The sequence below is a fragment of the Lytechinus pictus genome, chromosome 4 (assembly GCF_037042905.1).
Source record: "Lytechinus pictus isolate F3 Inbred chromosome 4, Lp3.0, whole genome shotgun sequence".
Classification (NCBI taxonomy): domain Eukaryota; kingdom Metazoa; phylum Echinodermata; class Echinoidea; order Temnopleuroida; family Toxopneustidae; genus Lytechinus; species Lytechinus pictus.
Window position 1 is genome coordinate 16290585 of NC_087248.1, and position 27793 is coordinate 16318377.

General features: G+C 36.1%; 1 protein-coding gene across 4 annotated transcripts; it reads left to right on the forward strand.

Moving 5' to 3' along the window:
* Positions 1–2979: 2979 nt before the first annotated feature.
* On the forward strand, positions 2980–27793 carry LOC129258934 (creatinase-like). 4 transcript variants are annotated; one of them, XR_010293380.1, is made up of 7 exons: positions 2980–3464; positions 13092–13307; positions 13609–14224; positions 14808–14922; positions 15677–15924; positions 24649–26655; positions 27264–27793. XR_010293380.1 is itself a non-coding variant. In XM_054897181.2 (6 exons), the coding sequence occupies exons 2-6, from the start codon at positions 13092–13094 to the stop codon at positions 24846–24848; spliced, it is 1395 nt and encodes a 464-aa protein (XP_054753156.2). In that variant the 5' UTR covers positions 2980–3464; the 3' UTR covers positions 24849–27793. The 4 variants fall into 4 exon arrangements, 2 of the variants coding, with proteins under 2 accessions (XP_054753156.2, XP_063954570.1); XR_010293381.1 differs by having other exon boundaries at positions 3269–3446; XM_054897181.2 differs by having other exon boundaries at positions 24649–27793.

Genomic DNA, 27793 nt, shown 5'->3' on the forward strand with positions numbered 1-27793 from the left:
AATGGAATAGGGTAGATTCCTCTCGACATCTTTATTCTACTTCAGTTGAAGTAGACCTAGGGTCTAAGGGAAAACATTTGTAACTTTTGAGACTAGTCTTGGGTCTAACATTAGGCCTAGATCTAGCCTAGGCCCAAGATCTACAACTAATATCCATCTGTTTGGAGGAGAATTGAACATTGTTTTTACTTTTTACTTTCCTGAACTATAAGGCTGAAGCAAAACGTAACTTTGTTAGTCTAGTGCCGTAGTGGAGCAACTGAGACTGAAGCTACATAGTCATAGGCCTAGATCTAACGGTAGACCTATATTAGTATTGGTCTAGGCCTAGAACATGCAGGACTTAGCCTGGCTTAGCCTTAAGACAGGGATAGATCTATCTAGATCTACATGTAGGTCTAGAATAGATCTGACTTAGACCAAAAGGTTCAGTCTCCGACTGTATTTTGGTTGTTCCGCTATTTTAGTATTACGAGTACGACACTAAACAGTCTAACGTTACGTTGGCCTAGTCTCACCAATGTGATATGACAGTAAATGTCAGAAACTTTTAAATAAATCCCCAGAAATGACGGTTATTCCTGTCAACAGTGCTAGATATATCGCTATGCATTGCTTGCCAACTATGCCTAAAGTTAGATCTAGTCCTAGTAGTAGTCTAGACATCTATCTAGATCTACTCCTGCTTTAGAGTTTAGGTCCATCTGTTTGTTTGGAGTTTTTATTTTATACATTTTGAGGACTTGTTTAGATCTAGGTTTCCAGGACTAGAAAACAGGCCTAAACCTAGACCAACACTGGCAACAGCTCAGTCTAGACTAGGGCCTAGATTTATATAAGGATTTAGATCTAGGGCCTAGGCGGCCTAGCCTGTGCTTTCTTCTATTCATTCTACATTTTATTTCTAGCCTATCCGGTAGCCCTAACGTTAGGACTGGCTGATCTAGTCTACTGTTTGATCTAGAAATCTAGGCCTAGATCTAGACTAAATGACTTACTCACTTAGACTAAAAGTTAGACCCTATCTAGATCTAGAACTATACCAATCTAGGTGTACATAGGGTCATAGTAATAGGTCTAGATCTAGAGACTTGTAGACTCTATCTCAATGTAGATTCTAGATCTAAAAATAGTAAATGTAGGCTAGATCTAGTCTAGTTCTACTCATCTAACGTTAGGCCTGAGAAAGGAAGTAGGCTAAGGATCTAGCATTGGATTATTTCTAGGACTAAAGAATCTTGATCTAGGCTTAGATCTAAACTAGGTGCTGTAGTTCGAAATCTTGAGGTCTATAGCCCCCCCCCCCCAAAAAAAAAAAAAAAAAAAAACTAGAACTAAGTCTAAGCCCTCAGCTACATGTAGTTCTCTATGTAGCCAAACAAAAGTTAGCATTGACCATTGTCTTAATCTTTTTTGGCGTATACATGTAGTTATCATACAAACACATATTTTGATGAATGAGAAAATGTGTCTTGCAGATTATTTTAGCTCAAAACCTACATTTCATGGACATATAGGCCAATGTCATAAAATGAAGAAGTAGTTCAATACACATGCTGTTTACACATTTATTGATCTGATATGCTGTTACCATGGCAACAAATTTTCAAATATATGTCTTGCAGATCTACACCTCAAAATCAATGTGTGAGCCAACTTTTATAAGAATTGGTAAAACTAATAAAGGGATTCAAACCACAAGATTTTCACCTATTTTCTTTATATAATATGTTGTTACCATAGCAACACGAATTCTGATACAGGCAAAAGTATATCTTAGACATCTTCAACTCGACTATTGTGTGCGCCAACAGTTTAGGAGAATTGACCAGTTGAAAACTGATAAAGTAATTCAAATTACAAGATTTTCATCTAGTTTTTGTTATTTTATTTGTTGCCATGGCAACGCAATTTTTTATAAAGGCATAAAATATACTTTGCACATCTTCACATCAAGACTAACGTTTGTGCCACATTTCATGAGAATTGATTAAAAACTGAAGAAGTCGTTGGAACTGCAAGATTTTTACATAATTTTTGCCCTAATATACCGTTACCATGGCAACACAATTTCCGACACATGCGAAAATGTGTCTTGCACATCTTTACCTCAAGACTTATGTCTGTGGCAAACATCATGAGAAGTGGTTGAAATATTGTAAACTTGTTAAAACCACAAATTTTTCACCTAATTTTCGTTATTTAATATGTTGTTACCATGGCAACGCAATTTTTGTATATAGGCATAAAATATGTTTTGCACATCTTCACACCAAGACTAATGTTTGTGCCACATTTCATGAGAATTGGTTAAAAACTGAGGAAGTAGTTGGAATAGCAAGATTTATACATAATTTTTGCCATAATATACTGTTACCATGGCAACACAATTTCTGAAAAAGCAAAAAAAAAATTCTTACACCTCCTTACCTTAAGACCAATGTGTGTTCCAAATTTCATGAAAATCGGTTAAAAACTTAGGAAGTAGCTCGAAATGCAATATAGGTATAAATTCTTTTAAAAAATTTGCCATGATTTGTTGGATTTAAACGTTGTCTTAAAGCAATTAAGACAACTCACAACTGTCTTAAAGTTAGGGCAAAATTCTTAGCCATGTAGAATTTATGAAATACAGACTCTGCATATTTAAGAAAAGTTACTTAGCCATTCATCCTAAATCTGTCTTAGTTGCGCAAAAATTCTTAGCCAAATTCTTAGACAAAATTCTTAGCCAATTCTTTATGGAATATGCGTTTTGGCTAAGAATTTTGTCTTAGACAGAAAACTAAGACAAAATGCTTAGATTTTTGACTTAAGCATGCTTATCTCGTTTATGGAATACGGGCCCAGTAGACCAAGACGCTTTCATGATATTACAAAATCTTAGTTCATATTTTCAATTTTCAATGAATACAAATCTTTTGACATTTTCAGAAATAAAAATTAGTCCTAGAGATTATAAGGGGGGGGGGTGAGGTCACTGAGGTGGGTAGTGGAGTGACAAATCATGCGGCGGTCCTCTTTCGTAAAGGAAGGATAATCATTTTTGTATATAATTGATGAACCTTGGAATCATGACCGGGAATCATGAACCCTCTGAATTTTTCGTTTGTAACGGATTAGGAGACCATGTCGGGGAAATCGATACCTAAAGTACTTCCGCGTGAAGACGGAAGGATATTGCATGGGAACAAGGTACCAAGTCGTAAAAGATTCGTCTATATGAACAAGCCACCCTGGATAAAATGTGGGCGTGTACCGAAAGAGTGGAATACAACTCGACCATATAAACACAACATGGCACGATATTTGTTTGCTGCTTAGTACGAAATGCAGTTGGTAGCTGAAACAAATTCATTTTAAATTTGCCGAAAAGTAACGTTATTAAACATTATTGTATTTTCTTCACTGTGGATTTAGCGCGGGACAAGTGAATATAGCTGAAGGTAAATTGAACTTAGAAGGTAAGAAGCTCATTCATTGATTTTGGAATGTTCTGTAGCCTATACTCCAATTATTACTGATCCATGATTGTTTGGCATGTGGCCGCGGGCATCATGCTAGCCTAGCCCTAAACGGACTCTGACAAACTTTAGTCATGGATGCAGTGCTCGCGCGGGAAATTGGACCATCCGTCAGTAAACCATTGAGTGTGATGATGGGCGTGAAGTGACTGGCGGCAAAGTGATTTTAGGGTTTCTAAATAATGTTCGGCCGATACATAGATTATGATGGATCTAAGTGATCATTATTTAGGTATGATATGATAGCCTAATCTAATTTTCCTGTCTCATCAGCACAGTTTCGTTATTTTCTCAAGGAATTTTTGGATGATAATGAATTAGACAGATCGGATTTGGCGGATTTCTAAGAATAAAGGCAAAAATAACAGTAATATTTAAAAGATCTCCAATACATTTATAGAATCTGCTTAACAACATGCAAAAAATATATCGATCAATTTTTTAAATGGGTGATGTTTTTACGGTAACTTCCAAGGGGAAGGGTGGTCTCAAAATATGCCTTACTATTCATGCCCCACTCACACGCATTGCGAGGTTAGTATTAGTATACTAACCTCGCACCACGAACCGCGTTTGGCAGTGGATTTCTAACTAGTGGGTCGCGCGTGCTGGGATCTCACTTCTTGGGTCCACAACACACGACTTCTATGGCTTGATTTTTCTGTGCGTGGCGGCATGTAATGAACCCTTGGGTGATTCATGCCCTGACGTAGCAACACACCTAGTTCTGCCAGTGATTCTGTTCTTGTCTGGCCGAGCCTCTCCAATAATGCCCGCCATTAGTTACCAGTACTCTGAATTGGGATACATCTATGCACCTCTCCAAAAGTCAGAGGCTCGGTTTCACAAAAAGTTTGATTGATTCAGTAATGATATGAACTATTACAATAATGATGTCATAAGGAGTGATATTCTCTTGTTAATTAAAAATATACCTATGATTGGCAAAAACATTGGTGCACGTGTGAGTGTTGAAGGGGAATCAACCCCAAATAAAAACTTATGAAAAAGAAGAAAGGCAAATAGAAACAAACAGATAGATTAAAGTTGCCCAGCTTCTAATGAAGGTGAAAATTCCACCTTGATCCGAACTGGGTCAACTTTTAACCTATCGTGAAAAGGATTTTGTTTTTTATTTTGAAGAAATCAATCAGCATCATGCATGGCATGCCTGTTGAGATTCAAATTCAATCAGATTATAGTAACATCGTTTTTAACGACGAGAGCCACTCGCATGACTGACAGTAAAGAATACAACAGAGCAGAATGAACTGGGACAAAGATAAGTGACGATCTTGTGTGCATTGTCTTTCTAAGTGTACGTGTTCCAGTCAGCTATGCTTTTGTTCAAAATCATCCCCTACAGATTGAAATTGTGCAGATTTCCGTGATGTGGGAAACATGAAAACCTCCGTCCACTTTTTTTTGTACGATCGGGCCCTGGACACCCGACCTACCAGATCTAATCGGGGTAGATCGGGGTAATTCGTTCAGGGATCGGTTGAAATCGGGAGCATCGTCGTAATTTTTGAAACGTATTTTGCATTTGGGGGAGGGTAATATTGTATCAGATTATGTGTTATGTAATTTTTTTAGGCTATACATATGTTTTTGAACTGAATTATTAATTCAATAAGGACTATTAACAAATATTATTCAGTTTTATTAACGGTGAGCAATGAATTTTTCTGCAAAACTATTGAAGTACGATTTTGTGATTTCATATAAAAGGCTAATGTTTTCATTTTGTTTTGTTGTTACGAAAATTACCCGCCTGTCAAAATACTATGATTTTTTAAACAATTTTCTTTATTGCGAATAATTATTTGACTTTTATGAATAGTGTTTTTGTTGATATTGTAACATTTTTATAACATTTTGCAATGTTATTTATTACTTGTATGATTTTGATAAATACTATTACCAAAAAAAAAAACCCGACGTATCGCGACGTCGTGAGAGCATATCAGGGCATTATCAGAGACCGACCAGAAAATAGTTCCAATTAATTCGTTTACACATGGGATGTTCTCGAACAAAAGAATGGCTGGCAATGAGAAATGTTCGGATCAAATCGAGTTCATGGACGATCGGATGACTGGGTTATTTATACGCTGCTCGTCAATGTGGTATGGTTTTAAAAAATCCAGGTCACCTCTACAAGAGTTCATGTGACTGCTGCTTGTATTGAAACGAATGATAATAATTATGTTTCATAACCTCGTTGCATCATAATGAATAAATAGGATTCAGTGAGAAGCAAGACCTCTGGAGCTTTCGAAATCATGCCTATAGGCGCATGATAGGACTGATAGAAGTGGATAATAGAAAACGATTATTAAGTAGGGCCTACACTCTTGAACAAACGATTAGTCAAAAGTGACTAATCTTTTGGTCAGTTAGTAAATATGTGCCAGATCAATAAAATGGTCAATATCAACCCATATTCTCCTAGATTTTAATTTCTAACCAATAAATTGACTGACTTTGACCATATTCGTCGGTCGGACACTTATTCATCAACGGTGCCAGGTAAAATAGCAGAGGTAAATATGGCAGACTCTGAGGTAAAAATGGCATAGGTACAAATGGCAGAGGTAAAAATGGCAGAGGTAAAGATGGCAAAGGTAAAAATGACAGAGGTAAAAATGGCAGAGGTAAAAATGACAGAGGTAAAAATGACAGAGGTAATAATTGGCAGAGGTAAAATGACGGAGTTAAAATGGCAGAGGTAAAAATGGCATTGGTAAAAATGACTGAGGTAAAGATGATAAAGATCATCATATCAGTCACAATTACTGCCCTTGACCGGACTCTTGTCGACGAAACGGGCGGTAAGAACTGATTAGATATTATTTGTGTTGCTTTTCGTCATTTTAGGTGTATACGTTGATATGATTAAACTCAAATATTTTCTTGCCAAAATCATTTCAATCAGTGAATGATGAAAGGATTTATCTTGGTCAGTTCGTAAGTAGAACAGTGCTTCACATGCATACTCAACAATTTTTTTAAATGTTAATACCAATGTGTGCAGCCATTACTTCGAACTACTTGCATAACTTGGATAACAGAAAAATAAAACATTTTGAATAAAAGTAATTTTCTTTATTTCCACATCATAATGGATTCGAATAGGTATTGATATGATGCATATAGTTCAATGTAAATGATGCGATTATAGTAATTACTGTACAGTTTTTAGATCAATATCTCATTGCAGTTAGTCCAAGTGGATGTCAGGTTCCCAAACTATAGTGTCTATGGTAACGGTTACCGCATGAATTTGGAAAGGGATTCAAATTTGTGGGATGTTCTTATATAGCTGCCATTCTCTCGACCTGTTTTGAAGGGGAAGTTCGCCCTGATGAATAATAAAACTAGCAGAAAATATATTGGCAAAGAGTTGAGGAAAATCCATCAAAGATCAATAATTTTTTTTAGTCTATGACGTCATATATATAAATAATTCAGGAGCGGAAGTGCGATGATTTGTCTCTTGATATACTGAAAGATACAATAAAACCCATTTTCATTTTTTTAAAGACAAGTGGAATGCCTCTGGCCGTCTCACCTGCATCACGCGATTTAATATAGCAGCAGTGCTGATTTTGAAAACTACTATAACTCGCACAAGATGTTCAGTGATACTTGGTTACTCTTATTTCCACGTTTTATGAACTAGACCCATACACTTATAGAGATATGATGGTAATTCAACAAATACCCCCAACGTGGCCAAAGTTCATTGACCTTACATGACCTTTGACCTTGATCATGTGACCTGAAACTCGCACAGGATGTTCAGTGATACTTGATTACTCTTATGTCCAAGTTTCAAGAGAAAGATCCATCAACTTTCCAAGTTATGATGGTAATTCAACAGATACCCCCATTATGGCCAAAGTTCATTGACCTTTGACCTTGGTCATGTGACCTAAAATGCGCAAAGGATGTTCAGTGATACTTCATTACTCTTATGTCCAAGTTTTATGAACTAGACCAACACACTTTCAAAGTTATGGCGGTAATTCAACAAATACCCCAATTTGACCAAAGTTCATTGACCCTAAATGACCTTTGACCTTAATCATGTGACCTGAAACTTGCACAGGATGTTCAGTAATACTTGATTACTATTATGTCCAAGTTTCATGAATCAGATCCATAAACTTTTAAAGTTATGATGGTAAATCTACAGATACCCCCAATTCGGCCAAAGTTCATTGACCCTAAATGACCATTGACCTTGGTCATGTGACGTGAAACTCATGCAGGATGTTCAGTGATACTTGATTAACCTTATGTATAAGTTTCATGAACTAGGTCCATATATTTTCTAAGTTATGATGACATTTCAAAAACTTAACCTTAGGTTAAGATTTTGATGTTGATTCCCCCAACATGGTCTAAGTTCATTGACCCTAAATGACCATTGACCATGGTCATGTGACATGAAACTCAGGCAGGATGTTCAGTAATACTTGATTAACCTTATGGCCAAGTTTCATGAACTAGGTCCATATACTTTCTAAGTTATGCTGTCATTTCAAAAACTTAACCTCAGGTTAAGATTTGGTGTTGACGCCGCCGCCGCCGCCGTCGGAAAAGCGGCGCCTATAGTCTCACTCTGCTATGCAGGTGAGACAAAAATGACTGTCATTGATTTTTGTTATTACACCATATATGGGAAAGCTGCTCGCAAATGACGTCACCATTAAAATAAAATTCTAATAGCTTTTGAATTCTTCGATGGATTTCCTAAAACCCTCACCAATATCATTTTGATTTTTTTCTGCTATTTTTACAATAAACTTTGTGAGGTGATCCAAAGTGAGCTTAAAATGTGAATGTTAGTAGAGCGATTTGACATGAGAAGGCCACTCATGTAAATCCAGGAAAACAAAATAAACCAACCAAAGGGTTATCAATTTGGTGCAGACGATCTATCTATGATTTAAAAAATGTTACCCTTTCCATTAGTCAAACATTATGATCTTAATTTTCTTCTCAGAACCTTTCATATTTAATCTATGTGCATGCGGGTTTTTTTTGACAATTTTTTGCATGAGGGTTTAAGATTGGCAATTTTTACTTCTGCCGGTTATGCCATTACCATTTTTACCTCTGCCATTTTTACACCGAACCTTCATCAACGCAGTTTTTATGTTGATCAATCCTTTTTTTAGTGAAACCGGGTGGCCTATACCAGGAAAAGCACGTCAGTAGATGCAAACATTTTCTGACACCTACAAAAAGAGAGGGAAAAAATCATGTGTGACAGAGGTCACCACAATTCTTTTTTGAAAGCCTTTTCCAGGAGAACAAAATTCTGATTGCCAAAAGGGTACGTTAGTTCTGTGATGAGGGCATAGAGTAACAAAATCTCACATTCATGTTTGGGGACGTAACAATTAAGACGGTATCTTTGGAAAAGGTAGGTCAGACCGTCGGAGGGCAGTTTGATTCAAATCTGATACTCCATTTTTTCCCCAAGATATTAAAGAAGAAGAAGAAAAGGAGGAGGAGAAAAAGAAAAAAGAAGAAGGAGAGGAGGAAATAAATTTGAGGAAAGGGAGGAGGAGAAAGGCAAGAAAAAGGAAAAGATGAAAAAGGTAGATCCAAGGGGAACAGCAAAGGGACAGGAAAAGAAAGGGCAAACGAAAAAGAAAGGCAAATTGAGAGGGAAAATGAGTATCAGGATAAGAGAACCACAAACCCGACTCATCAGAGTATCATGCAGCGCTAGCTGATACGTTTTGACAATCAGACCTGGGGCCCGTTGCAGAAAGAGTTGCAATCAATCGTAACTCTAAAAATCATGCGCAACTTGATGTTCAACCAATCAACAGCGCGCATTTGGGACATGCGTTTTTTGACTTGCGTTTAAACGCAACTCTTTCTGCAACGGACCCCTGAAGGGACATTTTGAAAACTTTATGGAATGCACGAAAATAATAGGTACTTGACAAATCAAATGCGCGAGCTGAAAATGTTGATATTCAGACCATAAAACGAAAATTTTACAGAGCACTTTTTAAAAATCAATTTATAATATCAAACAAAGTAATGAAAGCTAGATGTCCGAGCTGAAATATGTTTTTGTATATTGACTTCAAAACTTGATATTTCAAGGTCCATATCAGCCTAATGATAAGACATGTATCTCATCGAACAAGCAATGCGAGCGCGAGCGAAACTTTTTGATAAAGATAAAGATTTTTGTTTTATTTTCCAATTCTTTCCCTCACCTAATTTCATTCACTCGTCTTCCTCCTCTTTTTTTTCTCCACTCTTCTTTTCCCCTTCTTTTCCTTTTTCTTCTTTCTTTCCCCCCTTTTTTCTTTTTATTGCTCCGCCAATAGGGGGGGGGGGGCGCCCCCTCGCCCCCTGGATCCGCCTATGCAAAGTTATATATGGCATTTTATATATTTGCATTTTTCCGGTGACACAGTTCTCGGCATGTCTTCATGAATATTCAATGAACAAACTGATGATGTAATTTCCCCACTTGTTCTTTTGTATTTTATTGAAGTAAGGTTTATTCATTTTCTTTCAAGAACCAAAAATATTGGAATTTATTCATTTTTTTCCTTCATGAACCCAAAAATATTGGAATAACAACTAATTAAGTGCATGAAATATTCCTTGCTGCATTATTTCATTATAAGGGAGACATATCATTCAAACATGTGTGAAAAAATGAAACAATTATGATTTCATGTTATATCATAAGAAAAAGGACAGTGGGGATGTGACATCATCAGCCCATCTAATGAATATTCATGACGATGTGCATATAACTGTTTTCACAATATATTGCTAAACTTTAAAATTCAATAACTTCGCTATTTGTTGTCAGATTTTGATGAAATTTTCAGCAGTTTGCGCTGTGAATTTTACTCTATTTATTGGGATATAAATATTTTAAGCCCGGAACATCCCTTTAATTTAAAGGAGGCATCTTACTCTCATACTCAAGGGCCTGATAAGGTACAATCCAATACAAATATTAGTAAGGACACTTATCTCAAAATCAAACAAGTTAAGAGACAGATGGTAAACAAATAATCCACATTGTATTCAAAATGATGCTTCCACGGTGACTTGGGATTTTGGGAATCCTCATTCTTGTCAAAGGAAATTTAAAGGACAAGTCCACCCCAATAAAAAGTTGATTTGAATAAAAAGAGAAAAATCCAACAAGCATAACACTGAAAATTTCATCAAAATCGGATGTAAAATAAGGAAGTTACGACATTTTAGAGTTTCGCTGAATTTCACAAAACAGTTATATGCACATCCTGGCTGGTATACAAATGAGGAGACTATGACGTCATCCACTCACTATTTCTTTTGTATTTCATTATGTCAAATATGAAATATTCTAATTTTCTCCTCATTGGCAAGTGATACAACGATTAATTCCTCCTTGAACATGTGGCATTAGTATTGTTTAATACTATATGTTTCAGTCAAGTTGGTCCTTATTGTCAAATCTAAAAAAAATGAAATATTGTATGATTCAAACAATAAAAAACAAAAGAAATAGTGAGTGATGGACATCATCGACTGACTCACCTAGTTGTGCATATCACTGTTTTGTGAAAAATAAGCGAAACTTTAAAATGTCATAACTTTCTTATCTTACATCCGATTTTGATGAAATTTTCAGCACTATGCTAGTTTGATTTTTCTCTATTTATTCAAGTCAGCATTTTCCTGGGGAGGACTTGACCTTTAAAGTTCCTAGCTTTTTTACGAAATAATTATTCAGATGCGCTGGAAAATGATGCATTTTTGTAATTCATGACATGAAGAAAATGAATTTTCATAAACAGATATAATTATATACCTAATTTGGATTTTGATATGAATTTGAATACATTTAGCGACGGAAAGCTTCTTGAATCAATTGACAGACTATTCCATAGTTTTGGGGCAGCAATAGCTAATGCCCCGTCGTCATGGGTCATGCATGAGAGTGACTCATTTTAAAGGGAGTATCTTGAAGAGTAATTTGTCTGTGGAGTTGCACAGAATTCGACTGTATTACCATGACTACTGTATAATTGGGATTTAAGTTTGAGTACAATTTGAAGCTTAATCAATAAATTATATATGATAATAATTACACTACTACAACTACTACTACTACTACTAATAATAATAATGATAATAATAATAATGATAATAATGATAGTAATAATACTAATAATGATAATAAAATAATAATAGTAATAATAATAATAATATGATAGTAATGAATAATAATAACAATAGCAATGAATAAAGTGCTTTGACCCACTGGTAACTGAAGAGGTATAGTTTATCCGAACTTTGGCTGAACTTTGACTAACGATAGACAAGACTTGTATGCATTTCGGGTTTGTTGGAACTTGGCCATCAAATCCTGCAAATCATCAGATATTTTAAGCAAACATTATAATCACAGCATGTGAAACCAATGTGATGCGCTTTTGCAGATGCGATTTTGCAGCATTTATTCGCAGAATATTTATATTTGCTGAATATTTAGAAGTTAGAAGTAAATATGTTGATTTTCATCCCGGTTTTACATACATTAATTTGTGATCTGTGTTTCAGTGTTCAAGTTTGTATCAACCTAGATTAACTAATCAAATTGTGTTAATAGCCGGCCCCTGTATTTTACTTATTTTGCTATATCACATGCTTTATGTATAATTAATTATCAGTCTTTGCCATTATTATTTATCTCTTCAATTGTCACATTTAACATGAATTCATTTACATATTTGTTATTATGTGAACATGTTAGTTTATTATTGATTCATAAATGAAATACAGAAACTCCTGCAAAAAATGTAGTTTAAGATTATCACTCAATATCCATGAACGAAATAAAAGCAATACATTTTCCAACATTGAAACACCTGTGTCTCCCCCCCCCGGGTATATACTGTTCTAGTGGAAGGTCTGAAAATGTAGAAACATGTAGTTCACTTACATATTGCCATTCCTTATAAAACGGAGAAAATATTAAGAGATTTACAGTAAATTACTGCACCAAGTTGCCAAGTAATTCGGTTTGTATCATCCTATAAATTTGTTATTCAAAGTTCATTTGTTGAAACCACACTCAACTTGGTTGCATTTCATATTGTTTTCATGTTTATGCGCTCATAGATGATGACAGACTTTGACCTGACAGCATACATCTTAGGATCAGCTGTCACAATATAGATTACCATCGATTGTTATGATTCTGACAAAGCTCCCATAAATATTAATTTCACGGCGAAACAATAATAACAGTAGCAGCCTTTATCAACTTAAGATGAGGGTATCAGTATCTTATTGACAATCAAATTCGTGAATAATAGAATATCGGACGAGACTTGTTTTGATTCGGAAGCTTTAAGACGAGAAAATGTGATTTTGACTCTCCTAAAATCAAATGGACATGGTACATAACAACCATTGACGTTTATTAGCTGACACTGGCTCAGGCACCCCTAAATCAACCTATTTTGTTGGCCTACAAGAGAATATTCATATTCATGGTATTTTCACTTCATAATCAAGATGTATCGCTCCCTGATTCGTCGAGTTTCATCCGTCGTCGATGGCATAACCAGAACCCAACAAAACCGAATAGGCAGGGCCATAGCATCGAGTGGATATCGACGGAAAGAAACTAATTCTCATAATGGCAACCTTGTTCGCTTCTCGTCTGAAACAGCAACATCCCCAGTGAACCAGGAGATGCCCAGACTTTATACTTTGAACAATGGAGAAAAGGTATTTTTTCCGGCGTACCAAATCTTTACATTAACTAGTCATAAATGGTTTATTTATGTATTCATGAAACAATATTTTAATTGACTCTCTCTTCGGCAATATTTATGATACAATTTACCTTATAGATCCGCCAATATTGTATCAGATGTATAAAATAAGGTTGAACAAAATTGTTAACAGTTTCAATCTTTATTCTTAATGTTAACCCTCATTAATAAAATTCAACATGAAAGAGGTAATGTTAATACTTACCCCCCCCCCCCGGTGTATCTTATTCTTATTTTCTTTTATTTTTCGAAAGGTCTCTCCGACTTTTTCAAAAGAAGAGATGGACAGCCGTATAATGATGGTAAGGAAATACATGGAAGAAAACCATCTCAGTGGAATCCTTTTTACCTCAATGCATAACGTTAACTACTTCTCAGACTTCCTCTACTGTTCCTTCGGTCGTTCCTACGGCTTGGTCATCACCGCTGACAAGGTAACGAGCATCTCTGCAGGAATCGACGCAGGACAACCCTGGAGAAGGACAAGCACTGGTGGTAACGTCATCTACACCGACTGGCACCGGGACAACTTCTGGGTCGCCGTCCAGGAGGAACTGGCCAATGTGCCTTCGGGAAAGATCGGTTGCGAATTCGACCACATGACGCTGGACAACATGGCGAAGCTGGAAAAGGCCGTTTCTGGCAAGGACATCGTTGACGTCGGAACGCCCATGATGATGCGGAGATTGATCAAGTCCGATGAGGAGATCGCGTTGATCACCGAGGGGGCGAGGATATGTGATCTCGGAGGAGATGCGGTGGTCGGTGCCATCGCAGAGGGGGTTGGTGAACACGAGGTGGCCCTCCGGGGTACTGAAGCAATGGTCATGGAGATAGCTAAGTCCTTCCCTCATGCAGAACTTAGAGATAGTGAGTTACCAGTATCAATTCATCTGATATCAGTCATGTCGGTGTTTCCACAAGTCATGCTTTTAGGCCAAAGAGGACGTATATTTCATTCCCCTGTCTATTGAACTTTTTGGTTCCGTCATTATCCCACCGAATCTTATACCACACCGACGTCAATTAAACAGCCGTTATTGTGGGGGCGTCGTGGTCTAGTGGTTAAGACTCTCGTCTTTCAATCTGAAGGACGTGGGTCCGATTCCAAGCCTTGGGGTATTTTCCTTCAGCAAGATATTTACTCACATTGTGCTGCACTCAACCCAAGGGAGGTAAATGGGTATCGGCAGGAAGTAATTCCTCAAAGAGCTGTGCGCATCGGATTAGCCTGGGATTTATGTGAGCGCCTTGAGCACCTAGCAAGGTGGATAAGAGCACTAGACAAATCACATATTATTATTATTGTTTATTTCTTTTTAACGATATTGTATTTCAGTTCTATTTCTGACAAAATTGATTGTTTGATCTTATAGTAGTATCGGCCGTTAACTAGCCCTATTTAAAGTAAACAAGTAAACAAATGTTCTTTTTCATCATGTTCATTCTGCAGCATGGATATGGTTTCAATCAGGTATCAATACGGATGGAGCACATAATCCTGTGACATCGCGCAAGATTCAGAAAGGTGACATTCTTAATCTGAACACATTCCCAATGATTGCTGGGTAAGATATTATTTCTTGGTACTGACACATCTGTAGCGTAGGCAGGGTATGAGTGATTTTGGTTTTAAAAATGTGAAAACGTGCAAATCAGGAAGCGAAGCGACCGAGCTGCTGCTTATATTGAAGAGTTAGACGACTCTCCTTAGCAAGTAAAAAAAAATCACTAAAAATGTAGGTTTTCTTAATTTCGAGGCCGATAGGTGAAATTCCTAACAAGACTTTCTAGCCCTGAACATTTTCTCCATTATCGAATTATAATTTATTAAACAAATAAATAATTCAAAATACTATTGCATATGTTCTGCATTGTGTAAGCAGTGGGGATGGAGGATCGGCCGATCAGCTCTTGACCCAGATAGCCTTAGAATTCTACTTTTTATATTGCAGTTTTACTGAAATGAATTCCACCAAAAATATATTGTGCACCAGATTCGTAAATAATTAATTGATCCCCCGCAAAAAGCCAAACCAAACCAAACAAAATTATCGAATAGTCAGCTTCACTCCCTTGCTCAGATGCGTTCCTAAATATCTCACATCACCCCTATAAACACTCCTGCCATGCCTGCGTTTGATTAGAATTTTATCGAATAAGGTAGAGATCATTTTCAAATTAAATTTCTGTATAGAAAGACTTTTGCATCTCACTTGCTTACAGGTAGAGAAGATTTAAAAAAAAATGATTATCGTCATTGTTATGGTACTGACATCCTCATCTCATTAATTATATCCATATTTTGCAATTATGATAAAGCTATTACACTGCTTTAGAACGAACCCTGTTCTACGACCACGTCCCCTCTGATCGACACATGGTGGTATGGGAGAAGAACTGCGACATTCACCGACGTGGTATGGCTCTCATCAAGCCAGGTGTTCGAGTATGCGACATCGCAGCCGAGCTCAATGACGTCTATCGGCAGTACGATCTTCTCAAGTATCGGAGCTTCGGGTACGGTCATTCCTTCGGTGTGCTGTGTCATTATTATGGCAGAGAAGCAGGTGAGGATGTTGTCATAATGCTACCATCACACTAACGAAACCGACTCCATACCGACCAAAGTAATTGGGTCATTTCGAATGGTAGATCATCGGTCGGTACGGAGTCTGTTTTCGTTGGTATGACTGTTCTGTAGGGATGTCTCACTCTCTTGAAATCCCGGGGAGCGATTCATGAGAGGACTTGCTGGATTTTTTCTTATCCGACAAAGTCCATTTATCCGACTTTTACCATAGTAACAGTCAGACGCTTGAGCTTAATTCTTAGTCAATCAAAATCAAGGAGTTTTTAGATCTGACTTCTTCTCAGACGACATCAAAATGAAACGACGGAACCTGTTCCTGCTGTACGTCGACCATAATTGTCCAGAGTCGACTACAATTTCTGGCCGGGTCTCTGACAATGTCTGATGAGTCGCGTGGAATTAAAAAGCAATACCGTTATATTATCATAATCTATAGCAGCCGTCTGCTTCGTCTCGAAAACAACTTCTTGCCACCCCTGATTGGGGGGTCATGGAAAAGTCAAAGTTGTCTACAACGCTTCCATGACCTCATAATCCGAGAACCATCGGAGAATCAGGGTGCCAAAGGGAACCACTGTTTTATTATTTTTTTAAAGAGGGCTGATGTATTTGATATATGCTTCAACAATTCAAGACAAACAAAAGGATATGTCTCAGGGCTTTGTCCGGTTCACATTAAACGATCCGGCTGATTTAGGAAAAAGTTTGTAGTAGACTAAATATGGTGAATATGGCCAACTTTTTGAAGGGAGAAGGGGGAGAATATAATCCTAAAGAAACCCTATTGTATTTTAAGGGATAATGGAGAGAATAAAGAAAACCATACTGCATTTTAAAGGGAAAATGGGGAGAATATCTTAAGGAAACCTTATTGTGTTTTTAAGGGATAATAGGAAGTATATAATCCTAAGGAAATCATTCTGCATTTTTAAGGGATAATGGGGAGAATATCCTAAGGAAACCTTATTGTGTTTTTAAGGGATAATAGGAAGTATATAATCCTAAGGAAATCCTTCTGCATTTTAAGGGATAATAGGGAGAACATAATCCTAAGGAAACCCTACTGCATTTTTAAGGGATAATGGGAAGAATATAATCCTAATGAAACCCTATTACATTTTTAAGGGATAATGGGAAAAATATGATCCTAAAGAAACCCTACTGCATTTTTAAGGGATAATGGGGGAGAATATAATCCTAAGGAAACTCAACTGTATTTTTAAGGGATAATGGGGAGAATAAAAGTATGATCCTAAGGAAACCCTACTATAATTTTAAGGGATAATGGGAAGAATAAATGAAACCCTACAGCATTTCTAAGGGATAATGGAAAGAACATAATCCTAAGGAAACCCTACTGCATTTTTAAGGGATAATGGGAAGAATATAATCCTAATGAAACCCTATTACATTCTTAAGGGATAATGGGGAAAATATGATCCTAAAGAAACCATATTGAGTTTTAAAGGATAATGTGGAGAATATAATCCTAAGGAAACCATACTGTATTCTTAAGGGATAATAGGGGAGAATATAATCCTAAGGAAACCCATCTGCATTTTAAAGGGATAATGGGGAGAATATAATCATAATGAAACCCTACTGCATTTTTAAGGGATAATAGGAAGAATATCCTAAGGAAACCTTATTGTGTTTTGAAGGGATAATAGGAAGTATATAATTCTAAGGAAATCCTACTGCATTTTTAAGGGATAATGGGAAGAATATGATCCTAAAGAAACCCTACTGCATTTTTAAGGGATAATGGGGGAGAATATAATCCTAAGGAAACTCTACTGTATTTTTAAGGGATAATGGGGAGAATATGATCCTAAGAAAACCCTACTGTATATTTAGGGTATAATGGGGAAAATATATTATCCTAAGGAAACCCTACTGTATTTTTAAGGGATAATGAGGAGAATATAATCCTAACGAAACCCTACTGTATTTGTAAGGGATATTGGGGAGACTATAATCCTAAGGAAACCCTACTGCATTTTTAAGGATTAATGGGGAGAATATAATCCCAAGAAAACCCTACTGCATTTTTAAGGGATAATGGGAAGAATATAATCCTAAGGAAACCCTACTGCATTTTTTAAGGGATAATGGGGGGAATATAATCCTTAGAAACCCTACTGCATTTTTAAGGGATATTGGGAAGAATATGATCCTAAGGAAACCCTACTGCATTTTTAAGGGATAATGGGGGAGAATATAATTCTAACGAAACCCTACTGTATTTTTAAGGGATAATGGGGAGAATATAATCCTAACGAAACCCTACTGCATTTTTAAGGGATAATTGGGAGAATATGATCCTAAGAAAACCCTACTGTATTTTAAGGGATAATGGGGAGAATATAATCCTAAGGAAGCCCTACTGCATTTTTTAAGGGATAATGGGGGGAATATATTCCTTAGAAAACCCTACTGCATTTTTAAGGGATATTGGGAAGAATATGATCCTAAGGAAACCCTACTGCATTTTTAAGGGATAATGGGGGAAAATATAATCCTAACGAAACCCTACTGTATTTTTAAGGGATAATGGGGAGAATATAATCCTAACGAAACCCTACTGCATTTTAAAGGGATAATGGGGAGAATATGATCCTAACGAAACCCTACTGTATTTTTAAGGGATAATGGGGAGAATATAATCCTAAAGAAACCCTACTGTATTTAAAGGGATAATGGGGAGAATATAATCTTAAGCAAACCCTACTGTATTTTTAAGGGATAATGGGGAGAATATAATCCTAAGGAAACCCTACTGCATTTTTAAGGGATATTGGGGAGAATATAACCCTAAGGAAACCCTACTGCATTTTAAGGGATAATGGGAAGAATATGATCCTAAGGAAACCCTACTGCATTTTTAAGGGATAATGGGGGAGAATATAATCCTAACGAAACCCTACTGTATTTCTAAGGGATAATGGGGAGAATATAATCCTAAGGAAACCCTACTGTAGTTTTAAGGGATAATGGGGAGAATATAATCCTAAGGAAACCCTACTGTAGTTTTAAGGGATAATGGGGAGAATATAATCCTAACGAAACCCTACTGTAGTTTTAATGGATAATGGGGAGAATATAATCCTAAGCAAACCCTACTGTATTTTTAAGGGATAATGGGGAGAATATAATCCTAAGGAAACCGTACTGTATTTTTAAGGGATTATGGGGAGAATATGATCCTAAAGAAACCCTTCTGGATTTTTAAGGGATAATAAGGAGAATATGATCCTAAGGAAACTCTACTGCATTTTTAAGGGATAATGGGGAGAATAAAGGAAACCCTACTGCACATTTAAGGGATAATGAGGAGAATGTAATCCTAATGAAACCCTACTGCATTTTTAAGGGATAATGGGGAGAATAAAGGAAATCCTACTGCATTGTTAAGGGATAATGGGGAGAATAATATATTCCTAATGAAACCCTACTGTATTTATAAGGAATAATGGAGAGAATAAAGGAAACCCTTCTGCATTTTTAAGGGATAAAGGGGAGAACATAATCCTAACGAAACCCTACTGCCTTTTTAAGGGATATTGTGAAGAATATGATCCTAAAGAAACTCTACTGTATTTTTAAGGGATAATGGGGGAGAATATAATCCTAACGAAACCCTACTGTAATTTTAAGGGATAATGGGGAGAATAAATGAAACCCTACAGCATTTCTAAGGGATAATGGAGAGAATATTTTCCTAAGGAAACCATATTGTGTTTTAAAGGATAATGGGGAGAATATAATTCTAAGAAAACCCTACTGTATTTTTAAGGGATAATGGGGAGAATATGATCCTAAGGAAACCCTTCTGTATTTTTAAGGGGTAATGGGGAAAATATAGTCCTAAGGATACCCTATTATATTTTTATGGGATAATGGGGAGAATATAATGCTAATGAAACCCTACTACATTTTTAAGGGATAATGGAGAGAATATAATCCTAAGAAAACCCTACTGTATTTTTAAGGGATAATGGGGAGAATATAATCCTAAGGAAACCCTCCTGCATTTTTAAGGAATAAGACTTAAAGAGGAATAAGACATTATTATTTTTCTAAATATATTGTCAAAATGTGTCACAAATTTAATTATACTTATTATTGTAAAAATAGAAAAATCGTGCTGCGTACCCCACTGCTTTCTCCTACTCACTCGCAGTGTAATAGCTCCACTGTTTGAAGTACATTTGAGTGATATTTATATGCACCTTTCGCCATTTATATACAATCGATACTGTTCCTTCACAGTTTATCAAAATAATAAGCATGAGATCTGTCCGTCATTTATTATTTGCGTTCTTAAGTATTCTTTCTATAGGATTTGAATCTATATCTATACATTTCATAGTGGTCCGTTTCATTAAGACTTAAATGAATGCTCCGGGCTGAAATTATTTATATCTAAATAAATAGAGTAAAATTCACAATCAACAAATAATGAATGTTATGAGTGCAGTGGACAGAATACTTAATGAGGTGAAAGATGAAATGATCCATTCAACGAGGCGTAGCCGAGTTGAATGGATCATTCATTTCACCTTTCCCCGAATCAAGTATTCTGTCCATTGCACGAATGGAAATAACATTCATTATTTGGTTTATATGACACCTAAAAAATGTTCTTTTTCATATGAATTTTATGAATTTCGATGTAAAATATGCGAGCTCGGTCTTTTGATTGTCGCGTACATACAGCATGCGCGCTGCAAGCACGAGTGAAAGTAATGACAGTAATGCACTGGCGTAAATCCGTGTTGATGGGTGGGGGGATGACTGAAATATTTTGGCTTTTTTTTTGCAATCATGTTTTTAGATATGCAAGGAATTGTCATTGATATGTCCACAGTGGCTTACCGTGGGTCACGGCATTTGGGAGGGGGGCACCAGCAAAATGTTTGAATCACTGAGTGAGCGCGCTCAGTTGCCAGTTATACTGACCTAATAGAGACATTTTCTGGACAATGTCATTAAACGCATATGCATCTCACTGATCAAATAATGCGAGCGCGAAGCGCGAGCTGATTTTTTTATATTCACACCTATAAAAAGAGACATTGTAATCAAATTTGTGTAATCATGATAGGTACCTGTCTCGCTAAACAATACGAGCGCGAAGCGCGAGCTGAAGTTTTCGTATATTTTGACCCCAAACAGCGAGATTTTGAGGAATATATTTTAGGAATCCATTAAGAGTATGCATATCTCACCATAGTCATCTAATGCGAGTGCCAAGCGCTTGCTGGTTTATAAGAATTACATCTGAACACATGAAACACTTTGTAGTCATTGCAATCATGATTATCATACGCATCTCACTAATCAAATATTGCGAGCGCGAAGCGCGAGCTGAAAATTTAGATAATTCAGACCTGAAGTGGGGCATTCTAAGGTTTCTTTGTAGGAATTAACTAGGACCATACGTATTTCAATATCCAAATGATGCGAGCGCGAAGCGCGAGCTGAAATTTTTTGATATTTAGATCAGAAGAAGGGACATTTTAAGGACTGATTTTAGGAATTCATGAAGAGCAGACATATCTCACCAATCCACTAATGCGAACGTAATCACGGACAGGAAATGTTTCATATATACGAAGACCTTAACATGGGGCAATCACTTTTGAGTCATGAAAAAGAAGCATATGTCACTACATAAAACAATGATAACTCAAGTGCTAGGAAATATATTTGGTTTATATTGACTTGAAAACGGGATGTTTCAGTACAACAGGATTATATATCTCGTTCACAGACAATGCAAGCACCAGGAACAATGAATACGTAGGCCCTGGGCAAATAATGTTTAATGAAGTTATGATAAAAATGTTTCTTATGTAATATGTAACATAACATAATTATAATATAACATTATAATGAATAATATTTTCTTCTTTCCCACTATACGCTTCTCTTCCTTTCTCCCTCGATCTTTTCTCCTTTTCCCCGTGTTTTTTTTGGTCAGCCGATTGGGGGGGGGGGGGGGCACGTGCCCCCCATGCCCCCCCCCCCCGTAGTTACGCCACTGTATGTCCATATGGCAAATACCCCTCTAATATTTTAATCTTTTTTACCCCATGATGGTGTAATGGTTTTATTAGAGATTACATTAAAACAAAATTGACATTCCATCTCAATCCCTTCCCAAAGACCCCAATATTGATGAATTGGAAGAAACGGGAGTTTCTCTTCATTGTTATAATAAGGGCATAAGTATTTCGTTTGGAAATGGTGAACTGGCTCTTTATTTGCATTTTATGATTCAATAATATTGTTTTATTTGTTAAACGGTATTTCAGGAAGAATTTTCACCAATAAAACAATTATCTCTTGTGATTTTTTTTAATTTCTTTCGTAAAAAGTGGGGGGATGTTTGTACAGGCCACCCCCCTCCTCGAAAAGTGGGGGGATATATACCCCCATCCCCCCCGGGATTTACGCCAGTGCAGTAATGACAGTATATTTATTCTCAGATCACCCCAACGGGTATTGGAGAACACAACAACATTTGAAACATATTTACATTTGAATTTTAAACATATTTACAAAAAATATAAATGATCAAAAAATACAAACAAGAAACCCACATATTTCACTGGGTGGTTTTACTTGTAGTACCTGCGCGGTCTCAGTGCGCGCGTGCAATAAACAAAATCGTATGGATCCAAAATTGCACGATGTATGGATCCAAAATTGCACGGTTGATGACGTCATTGTAAAGTGGGCAGAATGATCGATATCAAACAACCAATCAAATCACAAGGATCTATCTAGGTGTCATATAAAGCGAAATGATGACAATTTCATCAAAATCTGATACCAAATAGTGAAGGTATTGAATTTTAAAGTTTAGCAATATATTGTGAAAGCAGTTATATGCACGTCGTCATGAACATTCATTAGGTGGGCTGATGATGTCACATCCCCGTTTTCCTTTTTCTTATTTTACTACATGAAATCATGATTGCTTCATTTTTCATACATGTGTGAGTGATATATGTCTCCCTTATAATCTAATGAACTTAAACAGTTTTTATTCCAATATTTTTGGTTCTTGAAGAAAAAAATTGAATAAACCTAATATCTTAATTTCTTATAATAAGATACAGAAAACAAGTGGGGATATGACATCAGTTTGCTCATTTAATATTCTTGAAGACATGCCTAGAACTGTTTCTCCGGAATAATGCAAGTCTTTAAAATGCCATAACTTCGTTATTCCTTGTCCGATTTTGATCAAATTTTCAGTGTTTTCTTTATCCGATTTTTCTTAATCTGTTCAAATCATATTATTTTCAGCCTGGAGTACCCCTTTAACGTGGTAGCTTTGCCATTACAGCTGATCCTTGCCATGGTGGTTGTTATCATAATGGCAAAGATTTATGGAACGACACCATGGACACAACAGCCGATCAAATCCATGTCATGATTCAGAATCGTTCATTAAAGGACAAGTCCCCCCAACAAAAGTTGATTTGAACAAATAGAGAAAAATCCAAAAAGCATAACACTGAAAATTTCATCAAAACCGGATGTAAAATAGGAAAGTTATGACATTTTAAAGTTTTGCTAAATTTCACAAAACAGTTATATGCACATCCTGGTCGGTATGCAAATGAGGGGAATGATGACGTCACTCACTCACTATTTCTTTTGTATTCTATTATATGAAATATGAAATATCTTAATTTTCTCCTCATTGGAAGGTGAAATAAATTTTCTTCCTCCATGAACATGGGGAATTACAATTGTTCTAACATTTTATGGTTCAGTAAAACTGGTCCTTATTATCAAATCTGTAAAAATGGAAATATTGTATAATTCAAACAATAAAAAACAAAAGAAATTGTTAGTGGAGGACATCACCGACTCTCTCATTTGCGTGTTGCCGAGTTTCGCATATAAACTGTTTTGTGAAAAATAAGCAAAACTTTAAAATGTTATAACTTTCTTATTTCACATCTGATTTTGATGAGATTTCAACGTTATTCTTGTTTGATTTTTCTCTATTGATTCAAATCAACATTTTTCTGGGGGTGGACTTGACCTTTAAAGGGGAACGAATTAAACCATTGGAACAAATAGGCTTGTGTCGAAACAGAAAAATCAAAGAATAAAAACAAAGAAAGTTTGAGAAAAATCGGACAAATAAGAGAAAGTTATGAGCATTTAAAGATGGCAATCACTAATGCAATGGAGATCCTCCTATTGACAATGCGACAAGGATGTGTGATGTCACATGTGAACAACTTTCCCTTTGATGGACTATAAAATACCCCCCAAATGTCTCTTTTTGCTTTTTCTTATGGTGATACAAACTATATCCATGGTGTATTTTTTTTAATCTGTATTACATGCCCTCCTATAGAAAGAACACGTAATCTACTGATAGATGTGATAAAAGAGGCAGTTTAAGTGAAATATATATACTAAAGTAATGGGGAAAGTTGTTCACATGTGACATCACACATCTTTGTCGCATTGCCAATATAGGAGGATCTCCATAGCATTAATGATCACAATATTCAAATGCTCATAACTTTCTCTTATTTGTCCGATTTTTCTCAAACTTTCGTTGACCTGTTTATTTGATTTTTCTGTTCTCACACAACCTACTTGTTCCAAAGGTTTCATTCTCCTTTCATTGATAAATACTTTATATGTTACTTCTATTCCAAAGCTCTTGAAATTCGTGAAGACATCAAGACAGTATTGGAACCCAACATGGTGATCTCAATGGAGCCTATGGTCACCATACCGGAAGGCCAGCCAGGCGCAGGAGGATACCGGGAACACAACATTCTGGTAGTCACACAAGATGGTGCCCGAAACATCACTCATTTTCCGTTCGGCCCCGAACACCTTGTTGTGAAAAAGTGATAATCATGCAGCACAAAATGTAATGTGAATGTATTGTCTTATTCTATATGCAGTTCGAACGATCGTGACTGTCCCATGACTTTGTAAAAACGCAGTTTTAAATGTTATACAACGATGCTTTCTATTTGAACTTAACAGTAGTTGTTTAACAGTTTAAACACGTGTTTAAAATTATATCTTAGGCAATTAATGTTTAATCTTTGATAAATCTTCAATGAAATAAGCATGGTTATTTTAAACATTTTCTGTAAACTATGTAATGTTCATGAAGTAAACAGCGTTGTATAACAATTAAACTGTACGTTTTCATTGTGTCTATGAACCCGCGTCGGGGATGTTTAAACATGTGTATACTTACAATGGAGATATGTGTCGGCATTAGCAACATGGTGAGTTACAATATATCCAGTATATATGAAGGGATTTGGCGAGAAAGTGTTGCCCGTTACAGCGAAACATTAATTCCCGCTACACATATTCAGCGAGTTAGAGGCAAACAGGGTGAATATATATTCAGGGAGTAGGCCTATACTGTTGTAAACTCATTTCATTTTTTATTAGGGGGCCTATTATATATAAATTTAGGATGTAATTTAGGTTTGAGTATAAAAAGTTTTGGATCAACTTAGGGGGAAGTGGGGGGGGGGGGGGAATTAGCCCAATAATCAAGGCCGTACGCCTAGGCAAGTAAAATTTTTCGAAGAATCTCGAAAGCAAGGGAGCGAAGTGACCGAGCTTGTCACTGGGGCACTGTTTGCATTTTCATTAATCATGTTAATGACATTGAAGGATTTTTGTGCGCACTCTTGGTGGATTTTGTGAAAATTTTCACTAAAAATTTATGTTTTCAAAATTTCGGGGGGGGGGGGGCAGCTGCCACTTCTGCCCCCTGGCCCCTGCTGCGTACGGCCATGCCCAAGATTAAAAATTGAAAAAGAGGTAAACACGGTGATGGGATATGGTGCTAAAATTCCCTATTCTATTTAAATCTCCCTTCGCATTTAGTTTCACTCTTTCATTTAGAAATTAATGAGTTCATTAATAATGTTTCGAAACAAGCATAACGACAGTCGAGGAGCTATAACTGATTGAAATATAGGGGAAGAGAATGAGAATTTATTTCCAATGTTGTACATAATCGTCGGACGGGAAGTTCATAATTATAATTATGATAATTGCATTCATGGCAGCGCTGGTAGATCTATAACTACTATTGAATTATATACATGTGGCTATGTATCATATTCTGCATATCCTCAGATGAACTTGCTTAGTTGTGCAAATATATCCGCTTCTAGGAAGTTATTAATGACATTACAACAGCAATTATATGACAATGTTATTCTGTATAAAATCATGTAGATAAATCTAGAGAAATATGATTGATAAAATTGTTTTTGCTTAAGTTGAACGAATAGAGAATAAGTGAACGAAAAAGTCAGTCATGAATTCTGAATGCTGAGAAATGTGAAAAAGAAGTGTACGTACGGCATCAAGGTTTATTTCCAATTCCTCTATCATCATTTGGTCTACCATATTCAGTTCGTCCACTGTCCACATGGTCTAATTTCCAATTCGTCTACTCATCATTTCGTTTAATAACCAGTTGGTCCAATAGCCATTTAGTCCATTTGGTCTAATTGGACTAAGTGTTAATTGTACAAAATAAATGAAAAAGAAATGGATATTTGACCATCTGGTTATGAGACGAAATTGTAATTCACGAAATGGTGATTAGACGAAGTGATGATTGGACAAAATGGTTATTGGACCTGGGTTGTTAGACAAAGTGTTGATGGACGTAATGGCATTAGGCTTTAAAGGGATGCTCCGGGCTAAGAATATTTATATCTAAATAAATAGAGTAAAATTCACAAAGCAAAATGTTGAAAATTTCATCAAAATCCGATAACAAATAACGAAGTTTTGAATTTTAAAATTTGGCGATATTTTGTGAAAACAGTTATATGCACGTGTCATGAATATTCATTGGGTGGGATGATGATGTCGAACCCCCACATTCCTTTTTTTATGTCATTACATGAAATCATAATTGTTCCACTTTTTCATACATGTGTAAATGACGTGTCTCCATTATGATGAAATAAGTTGCAGCAATAAATAACTAATGCACTTAATCGGTTGTCAGTCCAATTATTTTAGTTCTTGGTAGAAATTTTTTGAATACACCTAATTTCATATAACAAAATACAAAATAACAGGTGGGGATAAGACATCATCAGCCCACCTAATGAATATTCATGAAGACATGCCTAGAACCGTTTCACCGGTATAATGCAAATCTTTAAAATGCAATAACTTTGTTATTTGTTATCTGATTTTGATAAAATTTTCAGCATTTTGCTTTGTGAATTATACTCTATTTATTAAAGTATAAATATCTTCAGCCTGGAGCATCCCTTGAATGAAAGTAGACCATGTGGCGAGTAAACGAGTTGGCAGTAGACGAATTGGCAATTTACCGACATAAAACTAAGTATTTTTAAAAGAAATATCAATAATGAATCGCATACACATAGACAATATGGCAATTCGTGAGGACAATGAATATGAATTCTTTCATGAATATATCCTATATGAGAGCTATTATTGATCACCATCAATGAAAAAGAAAATATTAAGATTAGGGCAAGTATACGATTGGTATCACCTTCCCTCCGAATTAAATGCAGCTAAGCTGTTGGAATTACGTTCCATTTTTTGTGTTCCCTGCAAAAGTGATTAACAACGGTAATGCCTTATTTGAGTACCCAATTTGTATCCGATTCTGATTATTTTGAATGTCGTAACTGTACATTTCTGTGTATATGCATACATATTATTCCAATGTTTCTCAGGCTCTTCGTTTTGGTGGAATCCATTTATTTTTGCTATCGGAAATCATGTCGTATAGAAAAGAATACAGAGAAACTATCGAAAAATTA